This window comes from Conger conger, chromosome 1 (assembly GCF_963514075.1).
Source record: "Conger conger chromosome 1, fConCon1.1, whole genome shotgun sequence".
NCBI classification, from domain to species: Eukaryota; Metazoa; Chordata; class Actinopteri; order Anguilliformes; family Congridae; genus Conger; species Conger conger.
In genome coordinates this window covers 51884591-51911766 of record NC_083760.1, presented here as the reverse complement: position 1 = coordinate 51911766, position 27176 = coordinate 51884591, and the positions used below count along the sequence as shown (strand labels likewise).

At 41.2% G+C, this 27176-nt stretch overlaps 2 protein-coding genes across 4 annotated transcripts in view; one reads left to right on the top strand and one right to left on the bottom strand.

Moving 5' to 3' along the window:
• mtbp (MDM2 binding protein) overlaps positions 1-4421 on the bottom strand; it is a 36380-nt gene extending 31959 nt beyond the window's left edge. Inside the window, exons 1-4 of one of the 3 annotated variants that reach the window (XM_061220180.1) lie at positions 4265-4401; positions 3660-3743; positions 3418-3491; positions 88-205 (exon numbers count right to left, since the gene is read on the bottom strand). In XM_061220180.1, coding sequence (XP_061076164.1) covers positions 88-205; positions 3418-3491; positions 3660-3719 — 252 coding nt within the window. In that variant the 5' untranslated portion in view covers positions 3720-3743; positions 4265-4401. Of the gene's footprint in view, positions 1-87; positions 206-3417; positions 3492-3659; positions 3744-4264 lie in introns of all 3 variants that reach the window. The other 2 variants (XM_061220189.1, XM_061220196.1) reach the window with 2 other exon arrangements.
• A 246-nt stretch (positions 4422-4667) lies between these two features.
• Positions 4668-26447, top strand: mrpl13 (mitochondrial ribosomal protein L13). The gene is made up of 7 exons (XM_061216055.1): positions 4668-4749; positions 5360-5483; positions 10650-10743; positions 11041-11101; positions 13655-13741; positions 14860-14981; positions 26258-26447. The coding sequence occupies exons 1-7, from the start codon at positions 4723-4725 to the stop codon at positions 26280-26282; spliced, it is 540 nt and encodes a 179-aa protein (XP_061072039.1). The 5' UTR covers positions 4668-4722; the 3' UTR covers positions 26283-26447.
• Positions 26448-27176: the final 729 nt, after the last annotated feature.

Here is a 27176-nt window from a genome sequence, read left to right as displayed (position 1 = left end):
CTGTAGCCTATCCACTTAGAGGTTTGACGCGTTCAAAGTTGCTCATCTGCATACCACTGTTGCAATGTGTGGTTGCATTACTGTTACCTTCCTGTCAGCTTCAACCAGTCTGGCCGTTGTCCTCTGACCTCTCTCATTAACAACGTATTTCTGCCCGCAGAACTGCTGCTGGATGTTTTTAGTTTTTCGCACTTCTCTCTGCAAACTGTAGAGACTGTCGTTTGTGACAATCCCAGGAGATGAGCAGTTTCTGAGATACTCAAACCACCCAGTCTGGTACCAACAATCATTCCATGGTCAAAGTCACTTAGATCACATTTCCTCCCCATTCTGACATTTGGTCTAAAAAACAGCTGAACCACTTGACCACATCTGCTTCTTTAATGCATTTAGTTGCTGCCACATAATTGGCTGATTAAATAATATTTGCATTAACAAGCTTCTGTACAGGTTTACCTAATAAAGTGATCACAGTGATATATATATTGCATTTTCTTCAATTACCTTTGTTCATATTCATGTGGTTTGCATCAGCTTTAGAGAAGCACTGATGAGACATTAACTTCTTGCGCATTTTACCGACTGCAAAAAAAAAATTCTAAGAAGCTTAATTGGTTTTACGAAACATGAATCATTTCAGTTATGGTGCACATATACTGGAAATATGAATGCGTGCTAGCAATATTTTCCATTTAGATATGAACAGTGACCAAAATAATTCATGCTTCCACAAAACCAATTTAGCTGCTCTGACAACATCCACACTGCACAAATCCATTTGTGCTTAATGTGCCCTTAAACAGCTCTTAATCAGCTCTCCAAAGCCGCAGCACTTTTTATTTGATATTTCTTGCTCATAAATGTACATCGCTGTGCTCCGTATGGTGTCCGTGTGGAAGACTTCAGCCCTGGAGCCAGAGGACTGTGAGTTCCTTTAATAATATCGCCAGCTATTAGCAGTTCCTGTAGTCTCTCTGACCCACAACCTTACTAAAGCCCTGCAGTAAAGCCCTGTGATATTACAAAATGGTATCTTATTATGGAGGAAATTATTAAAATGGTAAATGGTCTGCATTTATATAGCACCTTTACCCAAACTGCTGTACATTGGCTGCTTCTCATTCACCCATTCATACACACGCTCACACACCGACGGCGATCGGCTGTCATGCAAGGCACCGACCAGCTCGTCAGGAGCATTTGGGGGTTAGGTGTCTTGCTCAGGGCCAATGTCGTTTCACATTAAGATGATGTTTCATGAATACGATATGACGTTCGCATGCCAAACAAACCGAGACTGCAAATGTGACTCAGGGGGCTGTAAGGTGACTCATTCTGCTAATACACTGGGTTCCAGTGCAGTAATGGTAATCTTTTGTGTCTCAATGTATCAGTGCTAATCTTTTTGGGTGTAGCATTGCTGAGCTGAGCATTAGGGCTGCACGATATGTGGAAAATAAGATAATGTTGTTGAATATTGCGATGACAATATGACTGGTGATAAATAAACAAATATTGAAAGGTGCACAGTTTTAATGTTTTTCTGCTTCAGGTACACTGCTAACATACTGTGAACACATAGACAATGAATAGCTTATGCCCACTTAATAAAAACTAATTAAAAACATTATTTTCAACTTTTTGCTTTTATTGAACAAATTGCACATGAACAGCCAATTAATTTAACTGAGCATCAATTTAAATAAATACTATTCATCGCAGTTCAAGCAGTCTTTTGCGATGTGTTTATCGTGGATGTTCATATCGTGATGACCGTAAATATAGGATACTTTATGCAGCCATACTGAACATGCATGCAGTACATGCATAAGCCCCACTGCCGATTTGAGTGGACATAGGTTGTTCTTCTCCGAAACACGTAACAATACTAAATAAATAATAATAATAATAATTATTATTATTATTATTATTATTATAATAAATTTATTTTATATAGCATTTTTCATGGAACACAAAGACCCTTTACAGCCTATAGTGTAGCATAGATTAATTCCCTGATGTAGCCACAATAAGATCTGTGCAGCTGTTGGGCCCTTGAGCAAGGCCTTTAACCCCACATTGCTCCAAGGGGGATTGTCCGCAGCTTAGTCTAATCAACTGGAAGTCTCGTTGGATAAAAGTGTCAGCTAATTAACATGTAATGTAATGTAACATAGCACGAATACATAATTGAACAAATAATGAAAAATAAGGAGCAGGGATTAAAAAGCATGAAACATCAGACAAAGAAAGGTTATACATTAAAAGCAAGTTTGAAAAGGATTTTTGAGAGCTTTTTTCAATGTGGAAAGTGAGGTGGAATGTTGAGTGTTTTCAGGGAGAGAGTTCCAGAGTAAGGGAGCGGCGATGGAAAACGCTCGGTCACCCCAGGTCCGATAATTGGTCTTTATGGAGCGGGTAAAGAGATTAGCGTCAGCTGATTGAAGATTAGGGGCAGGGGTGTACAGGTGGAGGAGGTCGGCAAAGTATGAGGTCATGGCTGTTGAGGGCTTTGTAGGTAGTAAGCAGTATTTTATAGTGAATCCGCTGTTGAACAGGGAGCCAGACAGTGGAGGTTCAGAAGAACAGGTGTTTATGTGATCTTTGGTACAAGAGTGAGTGAGCAGGCAGGCAGCAGAGTTCTGGACATATTGTATTTCTTTAAGGTTTTCGGAGGACGTACCGTAAAGAACACTGTTGTAGGAGTCGAGTCTGCTGGAGATGAACACATGGACAAGTGTTTCAGCAGTGGGGGAAAGAGAGGAATGGATGGAGGAATGGACACATGGCGCTGCTTCTTTACACACTGCAGACTACAGCCAAGCTCGTGTAGAGCACAGCTGGAGGAATGTATTTCACATTCAGCTCTGACCGCAATCTACGGGCGCCTGCTTGAACAGCAATGTGGGCTTGATATAATGCTGCACGTGGAACCCTATTCAACTGAAGCAGCCCGTTCCTTGGCGAGACAATCGGCAATTGTGCCTCACCCTACCAGCCAGTCGGCACTTGCACAATCAGGATTCAACCCGACACTGGGGGCGACATTGACTCAGAGGTAATAGCAGTCGTCTGGCAGTCAGAGATTTGCCAGTTCGATCCTGCCCTGGATGTGTCAGTGTCCCTGACCAAGACACCTAACCCCCAATTGCTCCTGATGAGCTGGTTGGTGCCTTGCGTGGCAGCCAATCGCCGTTGGTATGTGTGTGAATGGCAAATGAGAAGCATCAATTGCAAAGTGCTTTGGATAAAGGCGCTATATAAATGCAGATTTACCATTTAACCCGAGGCTGTGAAGCTGAACCATGCACCACAATGTGGTGCCCTATTTGAATGAGCCACTCAGCAGCCCCTATGGCGCTGAATCTTGACTACTGTACGTACATGTAAGCTAGTAAAACAAAACACTCTGCTTACCTGTGATGATCCACGACTTGCCTGAATGGCAAAGTACCATCTCTGTGACACAGGAGTCCCAGCGAGAGAGCAGGCTAACGGACAAACACAAAGCAGACGTGCTGAACTGTTCACTCAAATAGGTGACACTAGTCTAATCACAGTGCTGCTGGATTTAGGAACCACATCAAATCTGTTGGCCACTATTTGGAGACTCTTAGTTTTATAACTAACATTAAGAAATAGCTCTAGGGAATACTTACGTGGAAATGGAGAGATCTTTGTTGTCCAATTGGAAATGGCAATGTCTTTGACAGAGTCATATATCTGTTTGGCACTTTCCAGTCCTGAGTTAAAATCAAAACAAATACATCAAATTAACCAAAATCATTCTAACTTACATGGTTAGCTACCTGTAAGCCTGCATAATGCATAACGACTCATGCCATCACAGTTGTGTAGCTGCTTACTATGGCTTTTAGGGCCATATCTATATTTGGACAAAAGCAAGGAAGTTAGGATGGCTTAAATCGGAAGTTGTATAAACAAAAGAAAAGTTTTTTATTCTAGTGCACATTGCCATTGCAATTCTTGCTTGTGCTTTCATGTGATAGTATTTCCCTTAATGTCACAAAACTCTTCAGACAACCAGTTTCACCAATGTTCCTCGAATTAGGACATTGCTAAAGTAAGTATACGTAAGTAAATACAAATTAAAACAATGTGTGGATATTAGAACGTAAACTTTGCAGTTTTGTGCAAATAACATTAACTTATGCGGAAAGACGTTGTTAGCTTATTTTAGAGCCTGAACTAACGACTTTAACGTAGACATAAGATACAGCTATTTACTTGAATCTTTACTTACCAGAAAAGCAATTCGCTATTTGGATATGTTCCTTTGGATTTAAACTAACTAATAGTACGTATCTATCCATTATCTTTTCAGTTGTTCAGTCCACTTGACGGCTCGTACACTACCTAACATCCATCAAATGATAAAATAAAAATTCCGCGCTTACTGGTAGAACGGAAGTTGTCATCCTATAACGTTCAGTCGAGTTCCGTAGCGTTACCTCAAAATACTCTCGACTTTAAGGCATAACCCTATTTTTCGATAAATCATATATTTGTTTAGCTATGTTCAGAAAACATCCGAAATAATATTCTTAATACAATGTGCAGTAAGTAATACCAAAAGGGAATTACTGCCGAAAAAGAATTTCGAGAAATCTACGGAACTATTATTTTGTGGACGTGTACATATCGGCCACTTCACGAGGTTGCACCGCTGTCACATTGCGGGTCAAGCTGAATGATTCTGGAATGTCCAGTTTTACTAAATCTGCTCAGGTAAGGTCACTTTATTTGGTTTGTTTGTGGCTCAGGTGTGGACTGAAACAAATGTTTCTGATATTAATATTCAGTCGTATGTACGGCAGCATTCATCAGACAATGTAGGAAACACTTAGCAAGCTACCACTATGTTGTTATTGAAACAGCAGATGGTATCAAATTATGATATGATCATGTCTCAACAAAGACGTAACGTTACAGGTGTTCCTGTCTATAAAACATATATCCTGCAACTCGAGCAATAACCTAAAAACAATAGAATATTTGTTTACAACATCTTGTTATCAATTAATGAAAACATGGTACAACAAACAATTTAAGACACACAAAAGACACGTTAATCGAAGCTAGGTTCTTGCTATTATATCTGATCGGGTATCGGCTAAATTATGTATTTTATTGAAATCGTTGTACTTCTCAGTTCATGGTATAACATTGGCAAGAAAAAAATAACACGTATAAACATGAAAGTCATGGTTCAGGTAGTTATTGAATGACAGAATGCCAATACTCTGCATTACACTTTTAATGTTTAAGTGTGATAAAGTGTAGGTTGTTTTTCCTTCCAATTTACAGTAGTTGTTTGTCCCTCTTGTTGTTCCTCCAGCAATGGGCCTCCTTTGCCAGATCTTGGTTTTTGATAGACGCCAGACTGCAGCCACCCGGAAAGATTGCGTCCATGTGTTCAGTTAGACTGCAAGGGAAACACAAACCTATATACCATGCACTAAGTAAGTTCCTTTACCTTTAAACTAATACCTTACTCTCCTGCTATGCAGAACTGGAAAGATGTACCATGCAATTGTGGAGTCATTAATTATGACGTCCAGGTTGTCAATTAGCAGAGTACCTTTAACACATATGATTGCAGCACAATCATGTGTATCATAATTGGTTGTTAAAGCTGTGCATTGGAAATGGTTTCTGGCTCTTGTTTTTGATGTATACTACTCCAGTTTTGCTATGTTAAAAATGGCCACAGAGTGGGGCTAGAAGAACATGATGGGAAGAATTATAAGGGTGGCGAATGCACCATGACTGGATCAATTTTCAATAGAAACAGGCAGCTACCAAAAAACAGGCAGAACTCTAGCAAGCATTTACAACACTTTTTTACATTATTACATTTTACATTATTATATATTATATATTATTATATGAATTTTAGATGGCAACAACAAAAATGATTGTTCAGTTTCTAATCCACATCTTGTTCACCTTCAAGAGAAACAACAAAAATGTGTTTTAAAAAAATTGTGTAACCAGTTTAAATAATTGTTGTGTGTATTATGCATTGTATAATGTTTATGTATGCTAATTTATGCTTATGCCAAACCCATGCCCACGTGTAGCTGCTGACTACATTTTGGCCTGTATCTGTATGGGCAGAAGAAAGGAAGATGGCATGGCTTAAATCAGACATTGTATAAACAAGAGCATGTTTTCTAGCCTAGTGCACATTGCCGTTGCAATCGTTGCTTGTGCTTTCAAACACCAAACTTGTGATTTGTATTGCACAAACCAATCTACGCTAGATGTTCTAAATGATCAGCCATTCTATACTACACAACCACATTTTTGGTTTATTTTCTGTGACCACTACAGTTGCTGAGGGAGCAGGTTGCTTTGTAAAATCTCTACCAACCTCAATTAATGTTAATTCATCTTCTAAGTTAATTCATCTTCTACATGCAATGTCTTTCATGGTTCAACAATCAAACAATTAACTGACAACAACTAATGTATGCTTATGTCAAACCCTTACAACAAAAGCATTTGTTTATCATTTCATTGGATATTGTGGTGAGTCGCATTAATAATGAATGCACAGTCCTTTTCCATTTGTATGTGAAGATTAAAGGGCTTGTGAGTTATGGTCTCATATTGTTGTCATGTTGATACAAATCTAAGTCAGGGGAGAGACAAAATAAATAGAAGCGTGTTTTTGTTTCATAGAACTGAAAAGCTGTCTGTGTATAATACTGTTTTTAGGGAACAGTGGGCTGGAGGCCTCTCTCTCAGACTTCCTGAGACCCAGGAGAAAAAGTATTAAGTATTTAAAAAATGTTTTACATAATACAAGTGTCTTGGATGACAAAAACATCCAAGTGAAAATATTTTCAAAAATATATTAATTTCAATGGAGTGTCCCTCATGCTAAGATAAATCTGGTATAGAGCTCACAAAATGCCGAAATGTAATGTCCTCGTTTGAGGACACAGGGTCTCTGGAGATGAAGCTGTATTTTGTTTTGTGAAAGATTAACTGTAATTGGCCTCATTAGAGGCAATGTGTCATCTTCGCAGCATAGCAGAAACTGAGATTGGGAATGTTGACAGTGATGCTTGTGGCACAAGGCTAATCTGCAGGGCTAAGATATTGTTTCTGTTTTTCATTTGTCAAAGTGCTCAGACAGGCATATTGTGTCTGTCATGAGAGGTGGAATTTTCAATGAGAAACGCTGCCTATTACTCAAGTTTGACACACGGATGTCCGGAGGGAGGGTGGGAGGTGTCCAGACAAGCATTCAGCACACATCTGACCAGCTGTGTTTTAGACAAAGCATTTGTTTTTAAGTAGAAGGATCTGTGAAATAATAATAATCATAATAATAACTTGGAAGAATATTTGCCCCTTCCTGATTTCCTCTATATTGCATATTTGTCACACTGAATGGTTTCAGATCTTTAGACAAAATTTGATATTAGACTGGCACTCGAGTAAAGGGGAGGGAAATCGAGTAAACGCAAAACACGTTTTAAAAATATTATTCATGTAAAGAGTTATCAAACACCCGTATCACCCATGTAAATATCTAATTGCTCCCTTAGTGACTCAATCAACCATCCATCCATCCATCCATCATCTGAACCCGCTTATCCTGAACAGGGTCGCAGGGGGGCTGGAGCCTAATCCAGCATACATTGGGCGAAAGGCAGGAATACACCCTGGACAGGTCGCCAGTCTATCTCAGGGCACACACACCATTCACTCACACACTCATACCTACGGGCAATTTAGACTCTCCAATCAGCCTAACGTGCATGTCTTTGGACTGTGGGAGGAAACCGGAGTACCCGGAGGAAACCCACGCAGACACGGGGAGAACATGCAAACTCCGCACAGAGAGGCCCCGGCCGACGGGGATTCGAACCCAGGACCTCCTTGCTGTGAGGCGGCAGTGCTACCCACTGCACCATCCGTGCCGCCTTCAATCAACCAATTAACCAAATTTAACCAAATATAATTAGAATCAGCTGATTTAACACAGTCAGACTTGATTGTAGCCAGCCCTGTTGAATCTTAACCTCACTCATATTGAACCTTACCATTAGAGTGATAGCATCAAAGTAGTCACCACAAAGTTTCTATGAGCACCCTGTGCCATGGTCAAAGGAAATATATCAGTCTGGAAAATGTTACAGAACCACATATGCTCTGGGACAAAATGTCCAAATTGAGAACACGGTGGTACAGTGGTAAATCTTCCCAGGAGTGGCCAGCATGCCAACATTTATCCAAGACAACTCATCCGATACGTCACAAATGACCCCAGTGGCCTAGACAAAGTAGGAAAAACCTACCAATTTGTCTAAATGTAAGCAGTTGTGCAAAGAGGAGTAGGATAAAGTGAATCCACTGCGATGTGAAAGATCTGAAACCATTCAGTGTGACAAGCAATAATCAAGGAAAGATCAGGATCAGGAAGGGGGGGAAATACTTATTCATGGGACTGTATGAGGGTATCATAGCATGATACAGTACATACATTTACTAGTACTTTGTAAGAATAAGTTATGGTCTCTTGGTAGGAATAAGGTGCGTTCATCTAATCGTGCTCAAGCTTATACTTGCACATTACACCAGGGTCTCCATCCATCCATCCATCCATCCATTTTCTAGTCATTTAATCCTGGTCAGAGTCTCGGTTATGCCAGAGAATCCACTCAAAAAAAAAAGCCCAACTAAGAGATTAGCATTCAAGCAGTTCTTAGCGCTTCAGAGTTTTAGCACTTAAAAATCCTGCCCCTGTATAAATACTCATACTTTGGAGCAGATAAATAAACCTTCGCATTTGAAATTCTGCCAGGGCCAAATCTGCACAGAAACATTTATGTAATGCCGCTTTGAATATTAATTGATGTCAATAGGATTGTGTAATTTGGTAAGTAAAGATCACAGTTCTGGCATCTGGCTCGCTTCTCGTGGTGCCAGGGGAGGGCTGCCGAGTGCACTCCTGTTTCACACGTCCCCACTGCTCAGCTCAGCGCCGCTTTGAACGAAAGTTTACCAACGACGAACATTTACCGACAATGAGCGAATGGCCGTACGCGGCGGGAGAAAATGCATTCCAGCCTTTCAATTCGTGCCTGCAGAGGGAGCTGGGAAGTTGAAATACTCTTTATGGCCAGACTTACCTCCCAGTGGCTTAAACACATTGTGAATGAAACAGAGCGACCATGAGCACACTTATTTTTGCTCTTTGAGTGTAAAACATTTACGCTACACAGTTTATTTTATTTTTAACTGGCTAATGCATGATCCAGCATACATTCGTTTCATTTATTCATCTATTTATTACATCTTTTGAAAATTTGTTTCTAGTTTTTTAGTTTTTTCTCCAAATTTCATTGGCAATTGCCAGGCATTTACATACAGCTATGTTGAGTAAAGCATGTGTCATTGGCCCAACTGTTGTCCTCATGTTCGCAATAGAAGCCAAAGGAAATCAAAAGCCTAGAATCAATATTAGATACTAAAAGCTTTCTTATACAGTACTGTGCACATGTCTTAGGCAGCAGTATAATATTCTTTACAGATAAGATTGCTTCAAAAATAATTCAATGAAAGGTCCTAAATAAACGTACTATACATTTTACATTACATTTTAGTAATTTGACGGACGGAATAGAAGAACTGAATCAAATCAATATTTTTTGTGACCACCCTTAAATTTAAAATTGCATCACTTCTCTGAGATAACCAACGCTGTCCTGCAGTTCTATAAGACAATCAGCAGGGAGGTTGTTCCAAGCATGTTGGAGAACTTGCCAGTTCTTCTGCAGACTTTGGTTGGCTCCTTGCTTTCTGATCTCAGACAGCCTTGATTAAGTTTTTATGTAAAAAGTAGTCAATTGCTTACAGTAATATGTTACTTTTTTAAATTAAATACAAAAATGTCTCTGCAAATCTTTTGGAAAATGAATATTTTGAAAACTCAAATGTATTTTTTATACTAACACACAAAAAAAAATATATATATAATAAAGTCGAGGGTGCCTATGACTTCTGCACAGTACTGTAGATTTATAAAGGAAGCAACTGAATACACCAGGCTAATCAGAAACAGCTGAGAGGCCAACTGTCCAATTACTTTTGGACTATATATACAAAGCACACTGAGCACCTACTGTGGATGTAAATACCATAAAATTAAAGGTGACAGTCTGCACTTTGACCTCATACTCCTTGTTTCATTTCAAATCTATTATTGTACATATTGTACCACTGTCCAAATATTTATGGACTGCACTATATGTTGAGTAATGCATTCGAGTGTACAGAAATAGAACCATAATTCAAATGTCTGTTTCCCTCTGGCGAGTATTTTGGTACGATAGTTCCGGAAACTTGTCAGTTCTTTCACGATAATGCAAGCTTCTCATAATGAAAAAGGGCACTTCTGCCCCCCTACTGTCGTAACCTGCAACTACGTCTGACTGCTGAGGATTAGCATGCTAACATATGCCGCCTGGTGGTGCTTGTGCGAACAACAAGTAATTACTGTGGGAAAAAAAACAAAAATCTCCTGCTGCCCGGCAGGTCTCCGGAGGCCGAAGCGCCAAATGAAACACGAAACCACTGTAATATTGGCATTGTGTGTGTGTGTTCACCAGGTGACTGTGGGGACCATGTAGTCATCTTTAACACCAGGCACATTGCGTTCTCTGGGAACAAATGGGAGCAGAAGGTGTACTCCTCCCACACAGGGTAAGAGCTGTTTTCCCCTCGCGCTGATGTCACACTGTTTACTAAAGGGGCGGGTCGTTCCTGTCCCCGAGGCACCAATCCCGCTCTCTCTCCCCTCAATTATCAACAGCTGATTGGACATCAATTACTCTATTTACATGAGCGGCAGAATAAAGATCACTGAATGCAGCGGGATAACGAGCTGGGAACTGCTCAAAGCATGTGATCTAAACAGGCCACTGCACTTCTGATAGCTGCAATTTGTGTGACTGCAGGTACTTCCTGAGCTCAGGCCTTTTGTTTGTGTTTTATTTGAAGGTACCCAGGTGGATTCAAGCAAGTTACAGCAGCCCAGCTTCACCATAAGGACCCCATAGCGGTGAGTGTGAGAGTTTGGAAGGTTGGTGGTTCAAGTAATGATAAGATTTGTGCAGCTGTTGGGCCCTTGAGCAAGGTCCTTAACACTGCTCCAGGGGGATTGTCCCCTGCTTAGTCGAATCAACTGTCGCTTTGGATAAAAGCATTCGCTAAATAACTGTAATGGAACAAACCGCCCACAATGCGTCTTCTCTTTGTTGGGGGGTCTACATTGAAGCAATAAGGAGGGTATGTGAGGTCCCCCCCTTCAAGATATTTCCTTTGATTTTGAACTTTTGCAGTCTCCACTGCACCTGCGGGGAGCACTGTCCCCTAATTTTCGAAACTTTACAGTTTTACAGAACTTTTCCTCAGCCGTGCTGAAGAATCGATTGGAAGACCGGGATAATAAATAAAAACAATGAACTAGGTAATCTAAGATGAGATATTACATATCGATGCCTTTCATTGATATCCACAAGACTATTGTCTTGGCATTGTGTTTCACCGCAATATATAGAAAGCGCAGCAATATGCTGGGTTTTTTTTTCTCCGTGCCGACGGCAGCAGCATTGCAGGAGAATGACTTGTCTCCCGCATTACTGTTTCGCTTTGTTCTTGTCAATTCTTCTCTTGCCTCCCAGCTCCCCGAAGCCCCCCCCCACACCGCCCTTCCACTCTTCAAAATTGTTTTCTCCTCCTAAACCAGGGGGATTTTGAAGCACTCTTTCCAGACACGAGCGGCTCCGTGTAATCAGAGACACGCTGCGACACCGGCGATACGGACGCACCGGCACATATTGCCCCTCTCGGAAAGTGACGCCCGTAATCTGACTGAAGGTTGCCGGGCGCGAGCAGATAAACAAACAGCGCGGGTTGGCGGTAAAAAACAGTCCTCTCATCTTCAAAGCTGCGCTCCTAATCGTCCGGTAAAAATTCTAACGGCGTCGCGTGAAGATATAGTTTGTCGGCGTAAGGTTAATGAGTAGCGCGTAACTAATCTGCCCATCTCTGGAAATACATTTAGTCAGGAAATACATCTCTGGAAAGTCATTAATTGTGATTTATTTGTTTTTCCACATTGGTATTGGGTGCCAACGATGTTTTTCTGTTACAATTTGTTGAAAAGCATTGATGCTCATATGTCGTGAAATAACTCTCCGCAAAAATGAATTTGAGGGACAAACGGAATATGAAACCGTTCTCTCCGAATTGTACAGCCTCTTTCCGTACGTTTTCCTATCCAAGTTTTGAGGGAGCCTTGTCGACCGCAGCATGGCCACATCACTGAACGGAATGAATCTAATACTAAAACCAGGCCGTCTCTTTTTTGCCGGAGCGTTTTATGTCGTCGTTGGCGTTTCTCGGAATAGCCGCCGATACGCTGCCCCTGCAGCGAAAATTATTCGCGTATTCCGCTGAAATTGCCTTATGCGTCTGTTACATTGACTGAGTGGGAAAGTTAGAAACCCAGGAAACGCGGTGTCACGTCGACGGTGAGCGTGGGGTCGTTTTCTCGTTCGTTTGAGAGCCAGAGCAGATGCTCGGATGTTCCACAGAGCCCCGCGTTTGCCCGGGATTCCTGCCTGGGCACATCCCTCCGGTACATTAGTTCCTATTAACGAGACAAATGCCTATCTCGGCCGCCGTTATTGCAGACGGGGGAAGAATCCGTCAAGGAAGAGACCCGCGTAACGATCGCACCTGGGCGGTACCTCCCCACCGCACTGCGATGAACGATGAGATCACCCAATGACAGACATTCTTCATCTCCACACCCAGACAGAACGCATTAGATTGACGCATTACCGATCGAGGACGCATCGCATACATATGAAGGACTGCGCCTACGTCTATTTTTAATTAAGTCTTTTATTTATTCTTTTTTTATTTTTATTTTTTTCAATACGTGAGAGAGATGGTTCCTTCCTGTCGACTCGGTCAGGTTAATTGTTTCTTACAAGCGCCCAAGCGTAAAAAGGTGGAAAAAAACGCGAGCCACACTTTTCATCTGTCCTGTTCGCGGTAGGCTTGCTTGCCGAAAGTATGCTTCCGGAGAGCGCTTTGGAATCGCGAGGCCGTTCATTTTTACAGTGCACAGGGGGAAAGTAATTTGCCACACGGTATCAGTCAGGAGGGGAGAGTTCTCTTTCATTTGTCTGGCCTAAATATTTCTAACCCAGTCGGGATCGTGACACGGCTTGCTTGGGAAAAGCGAGACCGCTGCGCGAGGAGTGTTGGGGGGGAAAATGTGAAACGGTGGCCGTTGCCACGGTTTCATTACGGCGCAGTATAGGAAAGCGGGTGGCCGAGATGCGCGCTCGCGATTTACGACACGCCAATCTGGACCAGACCGCACCTCTGCCGGCCAACCGGAAAACAGGACGACGGCTCAAAGCAGCTGCGTCCCGTTAATGTGAATTAGAGCTTTGATGATCTCGCAACCGGGCCAGTTTCCCCTGAGTTTATTTCTGGGCTTGAGGGTTGGATGGATGGTCTTGTTCGGTGGAACCGTTTCTCCTTTTTCTTAGAGATTTGAATCTGTCCCGTGTGTGTGTGTGTCTCTGACCTACAGATCATCAAACTGGCTGTCTACGGGATGCTCCCCAAAAACCTCCACAGGAGGACAATGATGCAGAGGTTGCACCTCTTCCCAGATGATGTAAGCCTCCCTCTGTGCAGTGACATAAACTCATCCCGGCTCTACTCCGCCAGGGTTTTCCATTTTCATGCAAACACGTCAGACCTGAGTCAAATACGTAATGGTTTTGGATTCAAATAACTTTCTAAGCTTTACTGAGCTTGTCTGGTGTATTGGAACCTTTTGAAGGTAAAATAGGTGATTAACGGTCAAGAGAGGAATTGCAGCAACAAACACCTTCAAACCACAACACTGTTTATCCCTCCTCCTTCTCTGTGAACGCGCTGACGTTGAAAGGCCATTGGCTGTGGCAATTAGAACCAATTTTCAATCAATGAGCTTTGATTATTGTTCAGGTGTACAATGTTTTAATACAGAGTGTCAGTCCGTGAACTGTATATTTTGAAACCAGAATTTAAGGACTAAACACTGGCAGAGGGTGAGTGTACAATGTACCTTCAAATACTCTTAAAAATAGCAAATCCTGCCTTCTGGTTGACTCAGTTGCACCAGGCAAGATCAATCGAGCACAGAAAAGTATTCGAATCCAAAACAATTACGTTATTTGTCTGAAACGCAGACATAAAATGCATTCTCAAATCCAGCTGAATTGAGGGACAGTCATGGCTTGCTCTCTGCCTGATATCCTCTTCCCATGACCTTCGTCAGTTCTCTGTGGCTGCTGTATCAGCAAATTGCTGTTATGGTTCATTGATTAAATGACTGGTTTGCTTGTTGTTTCATTTCCTATCATTGAAATCACCATTTTTGTTAACACAGCAACAAGAAACATAACGAAGAACAGTTTTGGCCTGTATTCAATCAACATCTGTCCTTATGGTTGGCTGAAACACGAGTTACATCTTTTTCGATGCAAACCCGCTGTTTTCATCAGTCTCGTGATTGCAAAACATGCCAAAACTTTTGTGATGAAAAGCGCTAAACATCTTCATTTATTTGTAGTCAAACTTATATAAAAACCCCCCCCACTGAACCATGCTTTTCAGTGCATACTATTTTTTAGTGCATTTCACTCCGCTGTACAGTATGCTGTTACAACACAGAAAACATTGCCAATTCTGATTTAAGCAAGACCATTGAAGGCATCCGCCGACCAAAGAGGGCCTCTCTGATTTCAGGTGATTCCAGAAGACATCTTGCACAACCTGACCGAAGAGCTCCCTCAGCCCAGAGTTATTCCCAAGAAGCTGAACGAGTACAGCCAGGAGGAGATCGACGCCTTCCCCGTGTTATGGACTCCGTAAGTGTCCTCCAGACAGCTTTACGGCACTCGCTAAAACCAAATTTATTGCCCCCCTCCCCCCGCTCCTCTATCCCCACGGAGTGCGCTCACTGCCCTAACAGGGGAGGCTGACTAATCATCTTCTGGAGAGACTCTCCCTGAGACCCCCCCCGCCATCCTGCACAGCCCAGCTGATTTATTGCAGTTCAGCCCACGTGTGTGCAGATGAGATTTGTGCGGTTTGGCGGTTGGGTGCGGGGTGTGGGGGTAGTGTTAGATGACTGCTCTTCCTGTGGGGAGCCTGTTGTCAGTATAGCGTCCGGGGCTGAGAATGCTAGGCCAGAAAGGGTGAACACAAAATGCTAGCTTACTCATTCACTTGCACTCTCACACTTTTAATTGAGCCCACGTGTGTGTGTAGATGAGATGTGTGGGGCTTGGAGGTTGGGTGCAGGGTGTGGGGGTAGTGTTGGATGACTGCTCTTTCTGTGGGGAGCCAGTTGTCAGTATAGAAATGAAGTGACAGTAGAGGTACTTTTTTGTTCTTCAAAGATAAAATTTCCCAAATGTACCCTGAAAGTACAGTAATGTTCTCTTTGAGTACAAATGAGTATGTTCTCCAAGCAAGAAAGGTACAAATGAATTCTATATAGCAGGCTAGGTGTACAATTTAATGTACTGTATAGGGTACCGCCCCAGCGTCAAGCATTTGTACCTTTTCGTACCTTTATTTCTGAGGGCGCACACACAGCCTTACTCATTCAGACGCAGTCTCACTTGTTTCCTGATTCACTAACGGAAACTGTAAACTGTACCGAACGCCAAGTTAGCTCACCATGTTACAAACAGTGCAACTTTCATGACGAATAGCTAAAAAATTACTTCAAGATCAGCTTCGGGTTTTGTGTGTGTATAAAGTATAATTCCTAAGGTTTTCATTTTAAAAAAAAAACTTGGTACGAGTCACATACGCTAAGTCAGTCAACTGAACACAGGGTCGTTGTGAAGTTATTTGTCATTTTCAGTATAATTATTGGTCAAACTCTGCAGGCTCTTTTAGGTACTTCTTAGCTAGCTGTAACCTGGCCATCTGGTTTTTGCAGTTTACTAGAGGTTCAGTGACGGACCTCACAATACCTTTATACTACAGTTTGACTGATTGCCCAAATGCTTCTGTTCATATAACGTAAACTCACAGTGCTCCAAATGCCAAGTTAGCTCACCATGTTCCGAACAGTGCAACTTTCATGACGAATAACTAAAAGAATTACTTCCAGATCAGCTTTGGTTTTTGTGTGTGTGAAGTATAATTCCTTCTGTTTTCATAAAAACTTTGTACGAGTCACATACGCGATCCATTTCAGCATACCGATATAGTGAGAGTGCTACACTGACATTGTGATGGGGAAGCTGTTGCTAACGAGAGACTACGAACCAAGCAGGCTAATACAGTAGTGTTTGAACCATCGTGAGCTAACACAGGGACGTTTTGAAGTTATTTGTTGTTTTCTCTATAATTATCCAGTTCAATTAGTATCTGAGATAGTCAATAAGGAACCATAATCATAAACCACAACTACCATTGTATGAACGTTAACTTCTGGTGGAAGTGGCCGCTTCTCCGTGTCCTGTTTACGTTACTATACTTGATCGTGCACTCTCTGACTTCTTAGTGGCTGCCCTCAGTGGCTGCCCTGTTCACTCAGGTCCCTGTGAATGATCTGTAGGACCTTCCCTCGCCCTCACTCCTCTGCATATGCAGCTACACCACAGCTCATGCTATCCTGCCCTGGCTTCCCACACAAATAGTTAATCAAGACAGCTGGGGCATTTTTAGAAACAGTGTCTAACTCTCCAGCACAATAGAGCAAATGGAGAAACTGGCAGAAGCCCTACCTTTCTTGTGCATGACAACGTTTTCAATATCAAAATAGCGTGATTAAACATATATCCTTCTCCGCTTTCTGTTTATGAATGTGTAAAAAAATATATATTTATATCAACCAGCTAAGAAATGATTGCATTACCATGAAGCGTACAGTGCACAGTGCGGGGGCCCGGGAACGTGATCTGTCGCGGGTCTATAGTATTAAATGAACGTCGGGCCAGATGGGAGGAAATTGTGGCTTGGTTGAAAAGCTCACCTTTCATTACACATTAAGACTCAGGTCTCTGAAGCTAAACAAGTGATTGCAATCAAAGCCAGATTCAAAACACAGGGACACTTGAAATGCCAAGGCGATGACAGGGAGCAGATCTAGGTTGTGGCAGTAATTGGATATGAATTGCAGAGTTACTGTTGAATAACACATGCAAGCCAGTGCTTTTTAGCCAAATTTAATCTTATTCACCTCTTAGAATTACCACACAATTTGCCTTTTATTTCAACTCTGAACTCTGAAATATTTGTTGGTTAGGAAGAAATTCACGGTTGCATCTGAAACGAACAAGGGCCAGCCTTATTGCATGATTGAATAGGATGGGATTGTGATATCTAAAAGTATTATGAACCTTGAATTCGGTAGCGGTTCAATTAAGGACAAACCACATCTCTGCTTTTAATCTATAGGCTTTGCTGTGTGCCGTGCGGGGACTCTGCATGCGTGTGTTGCATTATATTACACTATATTGCGTTTTTTAAGTGAACATAAGCCCATTCGACATTTAAACAATGAACTGATACTCCCTTGAATTTCTTCTGAGATATTACAGACTTGATTCTCCTCCATTCCTTTTGTGAAATACTTTGCGGGATGCAGGTATATAATAACCCAGAAGACGACGTAAACATGATTGTGATGTCAGTTGTAATAATTTAATAATTAAACAAACAACTTTTAAGAACATCATAAATACAAATCTCAATGTACTATTTAGTAACGTCTTCACTTTCATTGGCGATGAACCAAGTTCTCAGCTTCCAAACAGCGAATTTAGAATGTACTACTCATATTTAATTGGTCTTTTTTCTCATATATCCATATTTACTAGGAAACTTGAGCATTTGAAAGGTACTTGCCCTGTCATGCTGCTTGGCAAGGATATTGTCCCACTCAAATGCTTGCTCTGGTCTGAAGAAGCTCTCCTGGGTATATTTACCATTTGAGGGCTTCGCAGCAAGAGTGTCTAATGAACTGGTCTAAAAGCCTTCAGAGACCCTTATAATCGGAAGGTATTACTGAATTTAAATCAATTTTTACAGTACTTACCCACACCATGGGTGTTTTCATATTATTTTAAGTGCTGTTTTTTTATCAGATAAATGTCTTTTAAATTATGTTTAATCCTTCCTTTATTGAGATTTTATTTTGCAGAAGTCAGAAAAAAGAATTTTTCAGAATGTTCAGCCTGATGAATCTCTAGGATATAATAGCTGAACAGGGGTTTATGGTTTGACATTGGCCTCGCTGATTATTTATTAGATATCTGTACAATTTCTCCATTGCATCATTTCTATTTACATTTAAATAGGTAAAGAACATCAGCATCTCTCCACTAACATCAAGCCTGAAGTAGGTGTTTCTTGATGTGCTGCTGATATGGGCATTACCAAGTTTACAAGAACTTGCATTCTCAAATCATCTTAATCATTACACTGAACATTAAGGATCACTGCGCTTCTATTAAAAATACTCTCTCTTCTCTGTTTACACAACACAGGAAATGTGTGGGCAAACAAACAAAAACATGCCAATTCTGTACTAAGAGAAAAGGTTCACATGTGTCAAGCCTCTTGCTGGTGGTGGACTGAAATTTAGTAATGAAAAAAAAGTTTTTATTCATTAGAAAAAGTGTTTGGTTTTTCTACTAATATATGAGGTTTAAAAGCAATAACACATGGGGTACCCTGGGAGGGAAGATTCAGTTTGTTGATCTAGACTCATGTTTGATTCGTAGCTTTGTGGTTCGATGAGCCTGACCAGGTTCCACCAGACCCCTCAGGATGTGCTTTTCTGATCGATCATGATGATCTCATGTTAGTGGGGCTCTAATTGGAACAGGGTGCTTCAAACTTGGTTCAAAATATGACCCTGTGTAGTTACAGTTGCAAGCAGCAAAATGTTTGAATATTTATAACAAGATGCCTTTTATATCTAGCCAGCAGTGCACGTGTCGGACGTTAAACAACGGTCTTAAAGTTACTGGCTGTGAACACCTGGCATGTAATTTTAAGGAACAAGAGTAACCCAAAACTTCTCTCTTATTCTGTACACGTTTAAAAGAGAAAACAAAAAGAATCAAATTACTCTGCAGCCGGACTCATGCGTCGTACTGAAGATTCTTACTGAAATGTACTTTCAAACCATCCAAAATTTCTTTCAAGAATGTAGGTGCTGTATCATTCAGTGGTTATGAATGTCTGAAGAGGACTCTCTGGCAAGAAAGAGATTTCTTACAGCCTAGAACATTGGCTCGAAACATGCCATTTTACACCAGCTTGCTGAACGGAAGCCTCAATGACTGCTTTTATATTGATTGGCAGTCAAAAGAGGACACGAGAATTCAGAGGTTTCATACTTCCCGGAAAATCCGAAAGTTTCTGGGTTATAAAATTGCTGCGATGCGGAATTGTGGCTCCACGATGGTCCTTGTTCAACCACTGTTGCCCAAGTGGTTTAGTTCTGGGCTCAGAGAATGTCGAAGCCAGTGTGACATCAGCAGTTTTTGTCAGAACAACTTCAGTCTTCTTAAGTGCCTTATGTTATAATGTACTCCTATTACTAACAGTGTATCAGTTTGCACTATTTTTAAACTAGCCACCATCATTTTTGCATTTACTCTTAATTGTTTCCCAGAAATATTACAGAATGTTGCATGTAAACAGTAGTTTTAAAACATTTGCATTTCCTAATTTGTTTTTAATGATATTTAAATTGTTTCCAAATTCACTTTCTACCTTCAGTGTATGTCGATATACACAAGCCAATATCCCTACCACTTTAGAACCTCCAGACCACTATTTTCAAGGACTTCATACCCTGTCTCTGTAATTTTCTTTCTGTAATGTGAGCCACTCCGTAAGCAAAACCACAACTTTCCTTGGCCAGTTATTTCCATAAACTCCACTGCCTAATCCGTCACAGTACGTTTGGTCGTATCACTGTTCACAAATAAGCCCTTCGGTGTTCACAATGCTTGGTGCATGGTCTGTGTCAACAGCACCTCCAGCCTAACTTTGTTTACCATTTCTTTGAAGTGCTACAGCGCTGCCTGTATTCAAGCGTTCACGTCCACGAAAACGTCTCATAATCTCCACATCGTTCTCATCCATCTTTGCAGACGCTTACAAAAAAAAACGAGTGGGGGACTTGCAAAACAGACCCAAGTTCTTTTGGGGCTGTTTCCGTCTTTTCTGCTGTATAAATACATGAGGTCTTTCTGGAAAAAGCACATGGACCATGTAATTAAATGAATCGGCAAGAAGCAAGACTTTACATGATAATGAGCTCTGCTTTTGTAATTAAATTATAGTATTATTAATGTAACATTTGGCAAAGTGGTGAAAGCACACTGAATGTCAAATCTCTCCTCTTGTTTTCATCTCTCCCAAAACCAACTTCAGTTATAAGGCAGTGTTGGCTATTTGAAATGATATGTGTGTACGAAATGCAACTTTTCTATTAACCCCTTATGGGTGGATGCGACCTGCATGTTACATCACCCTTAACAGACTGATGTGACGGCAGTGTTGTATTTGATCATATGACCGTTTTTCAAGACACATGACCGTTGAAATGCATTGTGCCTTTCTATGGGTTTTCTATAGGGCATCTATAATGGGTTAAAGTAACCCACACAGTCTTTACAGGGCATTAACTAAAGATGAGACAGAAAATGGGGCCATTAGCCACATGTGAAAAGAGCCAAGACGTGCACTTCTCTCCGGGGCTACAGTGGGAGAGACCTCCTGACCATATTTGGTTACTGAATGGGGTGTACCGACAACATTACTGCAGTGCGCAGTCAGGTTTTATTAGCCTCATTTTCACAGCTCCTCTAATGTCATCCACATTCTCCATATCTCAGCTATTTGCAGATAACTAGGATTAATCCACGGGTCCAGGCTTTAGTTATAGGCCGTACATTAGAATTTTTATTTAATGTGAATGCACAAAAAAAACCGTCCGGTAGGCGGGGAGAAATATATACTCGGATACAATTTGCAGCCTTAGCGAACATAATAGAAATGGAATTGGCATCTTCATAAATATGTATTTACAACGTGTAACGGCTGGCGGGGTTGACGAGGATACTATATTTCCCCGGCCGTTAATGCATACCGCCTCTCAACAGCCTACGAGATTGAGTGGCACTTTTCCGCTTCTCTTAATGCGATGGGGCACCTTGCCCAGAGGCGGCCACTCTGCCACGTTCGATCAGCCTGAAAGATGGCGACGGCCTGGATCGATGGTCCCGCAGCTTTGCGTTTAGGGGTGGCTGACATTTCCCCGACGGGAGGTCTTTGGCGGCCCACGCAAAACTAGCCCTCTCAGGACATCTCGTTTCCAGGTCTCCCGTCGAATACGAAGGCCGATAACTGGACTGCGCGTCTCGCTGATGCGTTCGAGTTTAGACTCGTTAGTCTCATCTCACCAATAAAAAAACATAAATAAATAATAATAATAGTCCATTATTTAGCTGATGCTTTTATTCAAAGTGACTTATAGTTAATTACACTATAGGAGTCCGCCTGGAGCACTATGGGGTTAAGAGCCTAACTCAAGGGCCCAACTGCTGTGAGGATGTTCTGTGGCTTGACCACCAACCATCCGGGTTGTAGTTGTGTACCTTAGCTGCTAGGCTACAGGCTGCCCCGCTGCCAAGTTTGCAGACAGTGTAGTGTAACCCATTGGCTAAGTTCTTTATAGAACTATGAGATCGTCATTGGCTTTAAGGAATGTAATAATATTTCAGAAGTACTGGGTATTGTTTCAGTTTGGATTTGAATCTGCAAACCTTCTCTTTATGAGCCATCGTTTGATACATTTCACACGTATGAATGACCTGCACGTTCGTTGCCAGTCAGAATTTTGTGGAAATGCAAGTACTGCATGAAAGCTCTTGTGACTGCATTCAGACAGACTTTAACAACAGAGCAAAGCATCTGTTCCCAATATGGGTGATATAGAAAAGAAAATAGACAGTTGCTGTTTTCACAAGGATTGCTGTGGGATTATTCTGGAAGGAATAATAAGACAGTGTAAATATTGGAGTGAGAAACAGTAAGGCCGCCATGGCAGGCTTCCTCCTCGCTGTCTCCCTGGGGGCTTCTGGTCGAACTATGAGTTCTGACTATGAGTGTGGGCCCGTGTGTCTGTGGGCTACAATGGGCAAAAGGGGCACGGGGTCTGAGCTCGTAAATTTTGTTATGTGCACTATAGCGCCACCAGGTGGCCAATTAATGCAATATTTTAACCAAGCACAGAGTTCAACCATTCGAACGAGCAAGCTAAATGTTAGCAGCTAAAACTTATTTGAGTGCCAAGCGGAAAACATAATCATGAAAAATTAAAAGCAATCCAAACAAAAACTCTTTGTCCGCTAATTATTTCCTAACCGAAAGCGTGCGACGATCCAAGTTAAATCTTGCCTTAGAATGGAACACATAATTGTATTCTCTGCGTTTTTACTTGGTGCCTAAAATGAGTCACAGCTTTGGTGAAATTTCCCAGACATGATGAAACTGCACATTAATGCAGTACCTCTCCCACAGAACAAGAGAAACAAGGATCTTTATTATATGCAATGTGATGTTCTGGCCCACACATGAATGCACTGCATTTGCATTCGACTAGAATGTAAAATGACCATGTTTTGAAGGAATGTTTCGTATGAAAAGCACTGACTGCCCAGTGAGAGAAACAATGGCGCTTTCAAAAGAAAGGCAATGGACATCCAGAACGTTCCACAGAATTTATATTCAGGATGTAAGGCAAATGTTATCATACTTTCCAGTCCAGAAAGTTTCCAGTTTTTCCTTTGGAGTACAAATAAAGTTTTACTCTTTACATTGGTTGAACTTTTGTTTCACCCCTCCCCTATCTCACATCTCCACTTTAAAGTAGCAGCCCAAGATAACAAGGCAGCCGGGCAGGCAGTGCCTGTGTAAATAAATTCCACACACCGTAAACACTGGTGATTCAATCCTCGCCAGAGATTTAAAATGCTGAGATTTTATGCAGTGCTTTATAGAAATTATTTTGCACCCTTTGCACAATTTCCCAATACAAACTTAATCAAGCTTTGTCCTTTCCTGTTTCTTACAAAACATAATTTTGTAGGCTCTGAAAGAAACGAAAAAGTTGTCGAAAAATATTGATCGAAGTTAATGGCAAACACCCGAAAGTTTATTTATCCATAAGTGAATTTTTCCATAAGTTGCTTCGGATAAAGGCATCTAGAAACAAAATAATGATCCATTAAATAAATCGCAGTCCTCAGCCCACCAAGGGCCCTCACATCTCACAGTGATGAGGAGACTCTGGAGTGTAGGTGGTGGATGTCTGCCAGGATGGGACTCTAGTGGGCTAACAGTCATTCACCTGTACGCTAAAACCCCATTTTGGTGTAGGCAGGACTGGAGCACTGCACTAAACATGCATAATTTGCATCAATAACTGAGTAGGTTTACATAAGGTGAGAGAGGAGTTATGGCCTGGATTCAATCAACATTTGTCCTTAACTTTGACTTCCAAGTGTTATTTGTTCTTAATAATTAGTTTGGCGGTTTGGTTATTTCGAAGCCTAACTGTTAGCTGTAAATGCTCAGTAGCACTTAATTTTATATTTGGAATTTCATGACAATTCTGTACTTGTCGCATTGTCCCAGTTTTCACAGTCATGGAACCTTTAGCCTGACGATGATAGCTCTGCTCAGACACTAGATATGTTACTTAAAGTTTCATTTAAGTCTCAATTTGTTATAATACTTCCTTTTATTAAAGCTGTACTCTCTGCCCTTTGTCTTATTCTCTTCTCTTTGCTTTTGCCTTAGAGTAAGATTGAGCCATACTGTATGTGGGCTGGTGTGTGCTCAAAGATTTAATTTTGTAATACCAGAATAATGACTGCTTTGTTTCGCCACAGGTTTCACTTTTGATATAAATGTAGAATTAGTCCTTTTGACAAGATGAGAGTTCTGCTGTACGCGCTAAGTTGGACCAGCAGACACAAATCAAACCACTTGTTTCTTACTCAATACTTCCTTGTACCTGAGAGAACCAACTAAAGAAATTGGGACTATTCAAAGGTGTACTTTCTGAACATTATGACCCCGTACTGAATTTAAGAATCAAAACAATCATTTTTGCTGAGACAAGATTTCCCCCCGAGGTGGAAAAGCAGGGTAAACAGTTTCCGAACATGGACAGCCCCCGTCCGGCAATTCCCCTAGCAGCCATTTTAAAGAGCAGAGTAATTAGTGTGACACGTCTGTCAAAGTCTCCCGAGGATCGGCGTGCTGACCGCTATTTTATCTTTCTCACTTGTTCAGCAGTGGTCTCAAGATTTCCCCTGCCGTAAACGCCTGCAGGGAGAGATTACTGCAGTCCTGCGAAGTGAGAACGGGCTCTGCCACGTAGTGCTACAAGCTATACCGCCACCGTGCAGACAAAAATAGTCCAGGGGCTTGCTTATTTATGTTTATTTATTTGTGTTTGTTTACTTGTTTGTTTGCTTGTTTGCTTGTGCAGTTCCGTCATATAGGCTGTCGGAAGTACTAAAATTGTCACTGGCAATCCATTCCGTTCAAAAACTATTTTTAAGTTTTTCCTCAGTGGCTAGTGTGCAGCATGTATACTACAACAACACTTGGTTTCATTTCCAGTACATACATAATGTCTGAAGGTATGCCTCCTTGTCTGGAGAGGAGCTGCAAAACACTGCACGAATATGTGTCAGTGCTATAATTATAAATTTTAAAGGGTATACCCCTCTGGTCCTATTTAAATGGTAAAATAAGAGTATTGAATTGTATTTGTTATTTTTTGTCTATTTTGTTATTTGGTGTTGTACCTGATATCAAATTTTTCATTTGTTCAAACGTTTTCATTTGTTTTCATGTGTTTTCAGGTGTAGAATACTGGTGACTCACAATCATTCCTGGAGAGACTTCATAGCAAAAGCCTATTCGTATTTTTTTTTCAACGGCCAGTTCAATGGAATTATCTAGCTAGCTACCTGGCATAGCAAAAACAACTGCTAATATGGCCAATAACCTGTAAACGGTAAACGCATGAAATAAGACCAGGTACCACCCAATCAAATTTAATTTTAAAATAAATGGTTATTTGCTGATCATGGTACAATCATTCAGATGTACTTAGTGCATGACGCTACCTAGACCCACCCCTTACTATGTACAAAGGCAAACGTAGGCACATTATGCAAATCACTGACTGTTAAAGGCACACTTCTGGATACCAAGAACAGTCAATGGCCAGGGGAAGGGAATCCCAGAGTGCATTGCTACATGGTCTAGTTTGCCTCTATTTAAATTTTTTAAAACATGAATAACAAGTAAGCATTTTGTATTGTGAAGCAAACAAGATGCATTGTTAATTAGATGCTCTGTATTTTAAAGGAGTAACATGCTGGTTGAATGTGACACTTGGCAGTTGTCTTTAGACAACAATAAAACAAATGTGCATAATTTTTTTATTATTCAGTCATTTAAATGTATTTAAAAACTTATTTTTATAAGCCTAAATTTCCCACTATAAAATAATGGCGTGGTAATGAGAGCTATGACGTGCCCCCACTTTCCTGTTGGCCAGTGGCACAGGAGAGGGATAAGGGGAGTGCTTATCCTCGTGTGACGTACTACTAGGAGAATATTCTCAAGCAGTTGAAAATAGGACGGTAAATTTAAAACGCTTACTTCTCCAGAACTAAAGAATGTATTTCATACTTTCATCATGTTTCTTCAATGCCCTCTCGTGCAAATTGCATATAAAAACCTAGAAAGTGTGACCAAACACCATGTTACTCCTTTAATATGGTGTTCTTTTTTTAGTGGAGGTTCCCATTAGAGCCAGCACCCATCTGGTAGTCAAAACAAATATATAAATATCCAATTAGTGTGTTCTTACCTAAAGATCGACTTCATCCATTCTTATATATTCTGTTTGGATTTAACGAACATACATAAATACAACATCTATACTATGGAAAATATTTCCTAGAGTTACCAGCCATTACCAATTAATTAGTATACATATGTATTTGCTAACATGACCACATTGTTTCAGGCAAGATCCTTTGGTTCTAACATGTAAATTTGTTTTTTTCTCCAGGCCAAAGGACTACAGGATGAAGTGACCAGCCAAACTGACCTTGTGACCCTCTGCCTCCTGCACCCCCTCGCAGTACACTAGCTTCTTCCTCATCAAATTCTCCTTTTCCATGGCAGGACCGGACTATTTTCACAAGACCATTTCCATGCTGTTTAAATATCAAAAAATAAACCACCCATTTTTTTTGCAACCTCTGCTATTTTCTTGCCTTTATTTGACCAGACTGTTTTGGAATCACTGAATATGACCTACGCTGATGATGCCAAATTAACCAACTAAACAGTGGCTCGGTTTGCTTATTTCACTGGGTTAAAATTCTCCCTGTATTGAAATAAAACATTTCTTGGCCGTCTCCTCTGGCCACAGACAATTTTTGAAGTCTCTTCAGAAGTCTGATTCTGCTGTAATTCAGCCTGTCGTGTGGCCTTAATCGACATCAGATGTTCCTGCGAGACCTTTTAGTGCCAGTTTAGCCTTTTAATGTTTGTCTATCCTCAAAAAATGTTTTCCGAAATGCAGATATGAACCTCATATTTCACTGGTCGAGAAGCTGAAGGTTGGCTAGTTTTTATTGCCACTGCCAGTATCCATGGTCACACCAGTGTCTTGAGACAGATGCACTATGCAGACAGGGCTGGGGGCCTGGCCATAAGCTTTCACAGATGTTGTGGCTTTACCGGAGTCTGTCATAGCTCATTTTCTCTCAACTGACCTGGCTGCCCATTGACTGAAATACCTCCCACCCACAGAAGGTACTATGAAATGAGGTCCTAGGAGGGACAAAATGTTATGCAGTGTTTGGCCTAAGCTGTGTCCGTATTGAAATGGGAAAAGGTGTACAGTTCAGAGGTTGGCCGCTTACTTTGCCATCTTGTTGAGCCTTGTCAACATAGTTTGTGTGATTACCTGCCATGGTTCC

Coding starts and splice junctions, on each gene's coding strand:
- mrpl13 (XM_061216055.1), top strand. CDS start 4,723: ATGTCCAGTTTTACTAAATCTGCTCAG. Junction 5,484..10,649: donor ACCTATATACCATGCACTAA/GTAAGTTCCTTT, acceptor TGTGTTCACCAG/GTGACTGTGGGGACCATGTA. Junction 14,982..26,257: donor TTCCCCGTGTTATGGACTCC/GTAAGTGTCCTC, acceptor TTTTTTCTCCAG/GCCAAAGGACTACAGGATGA.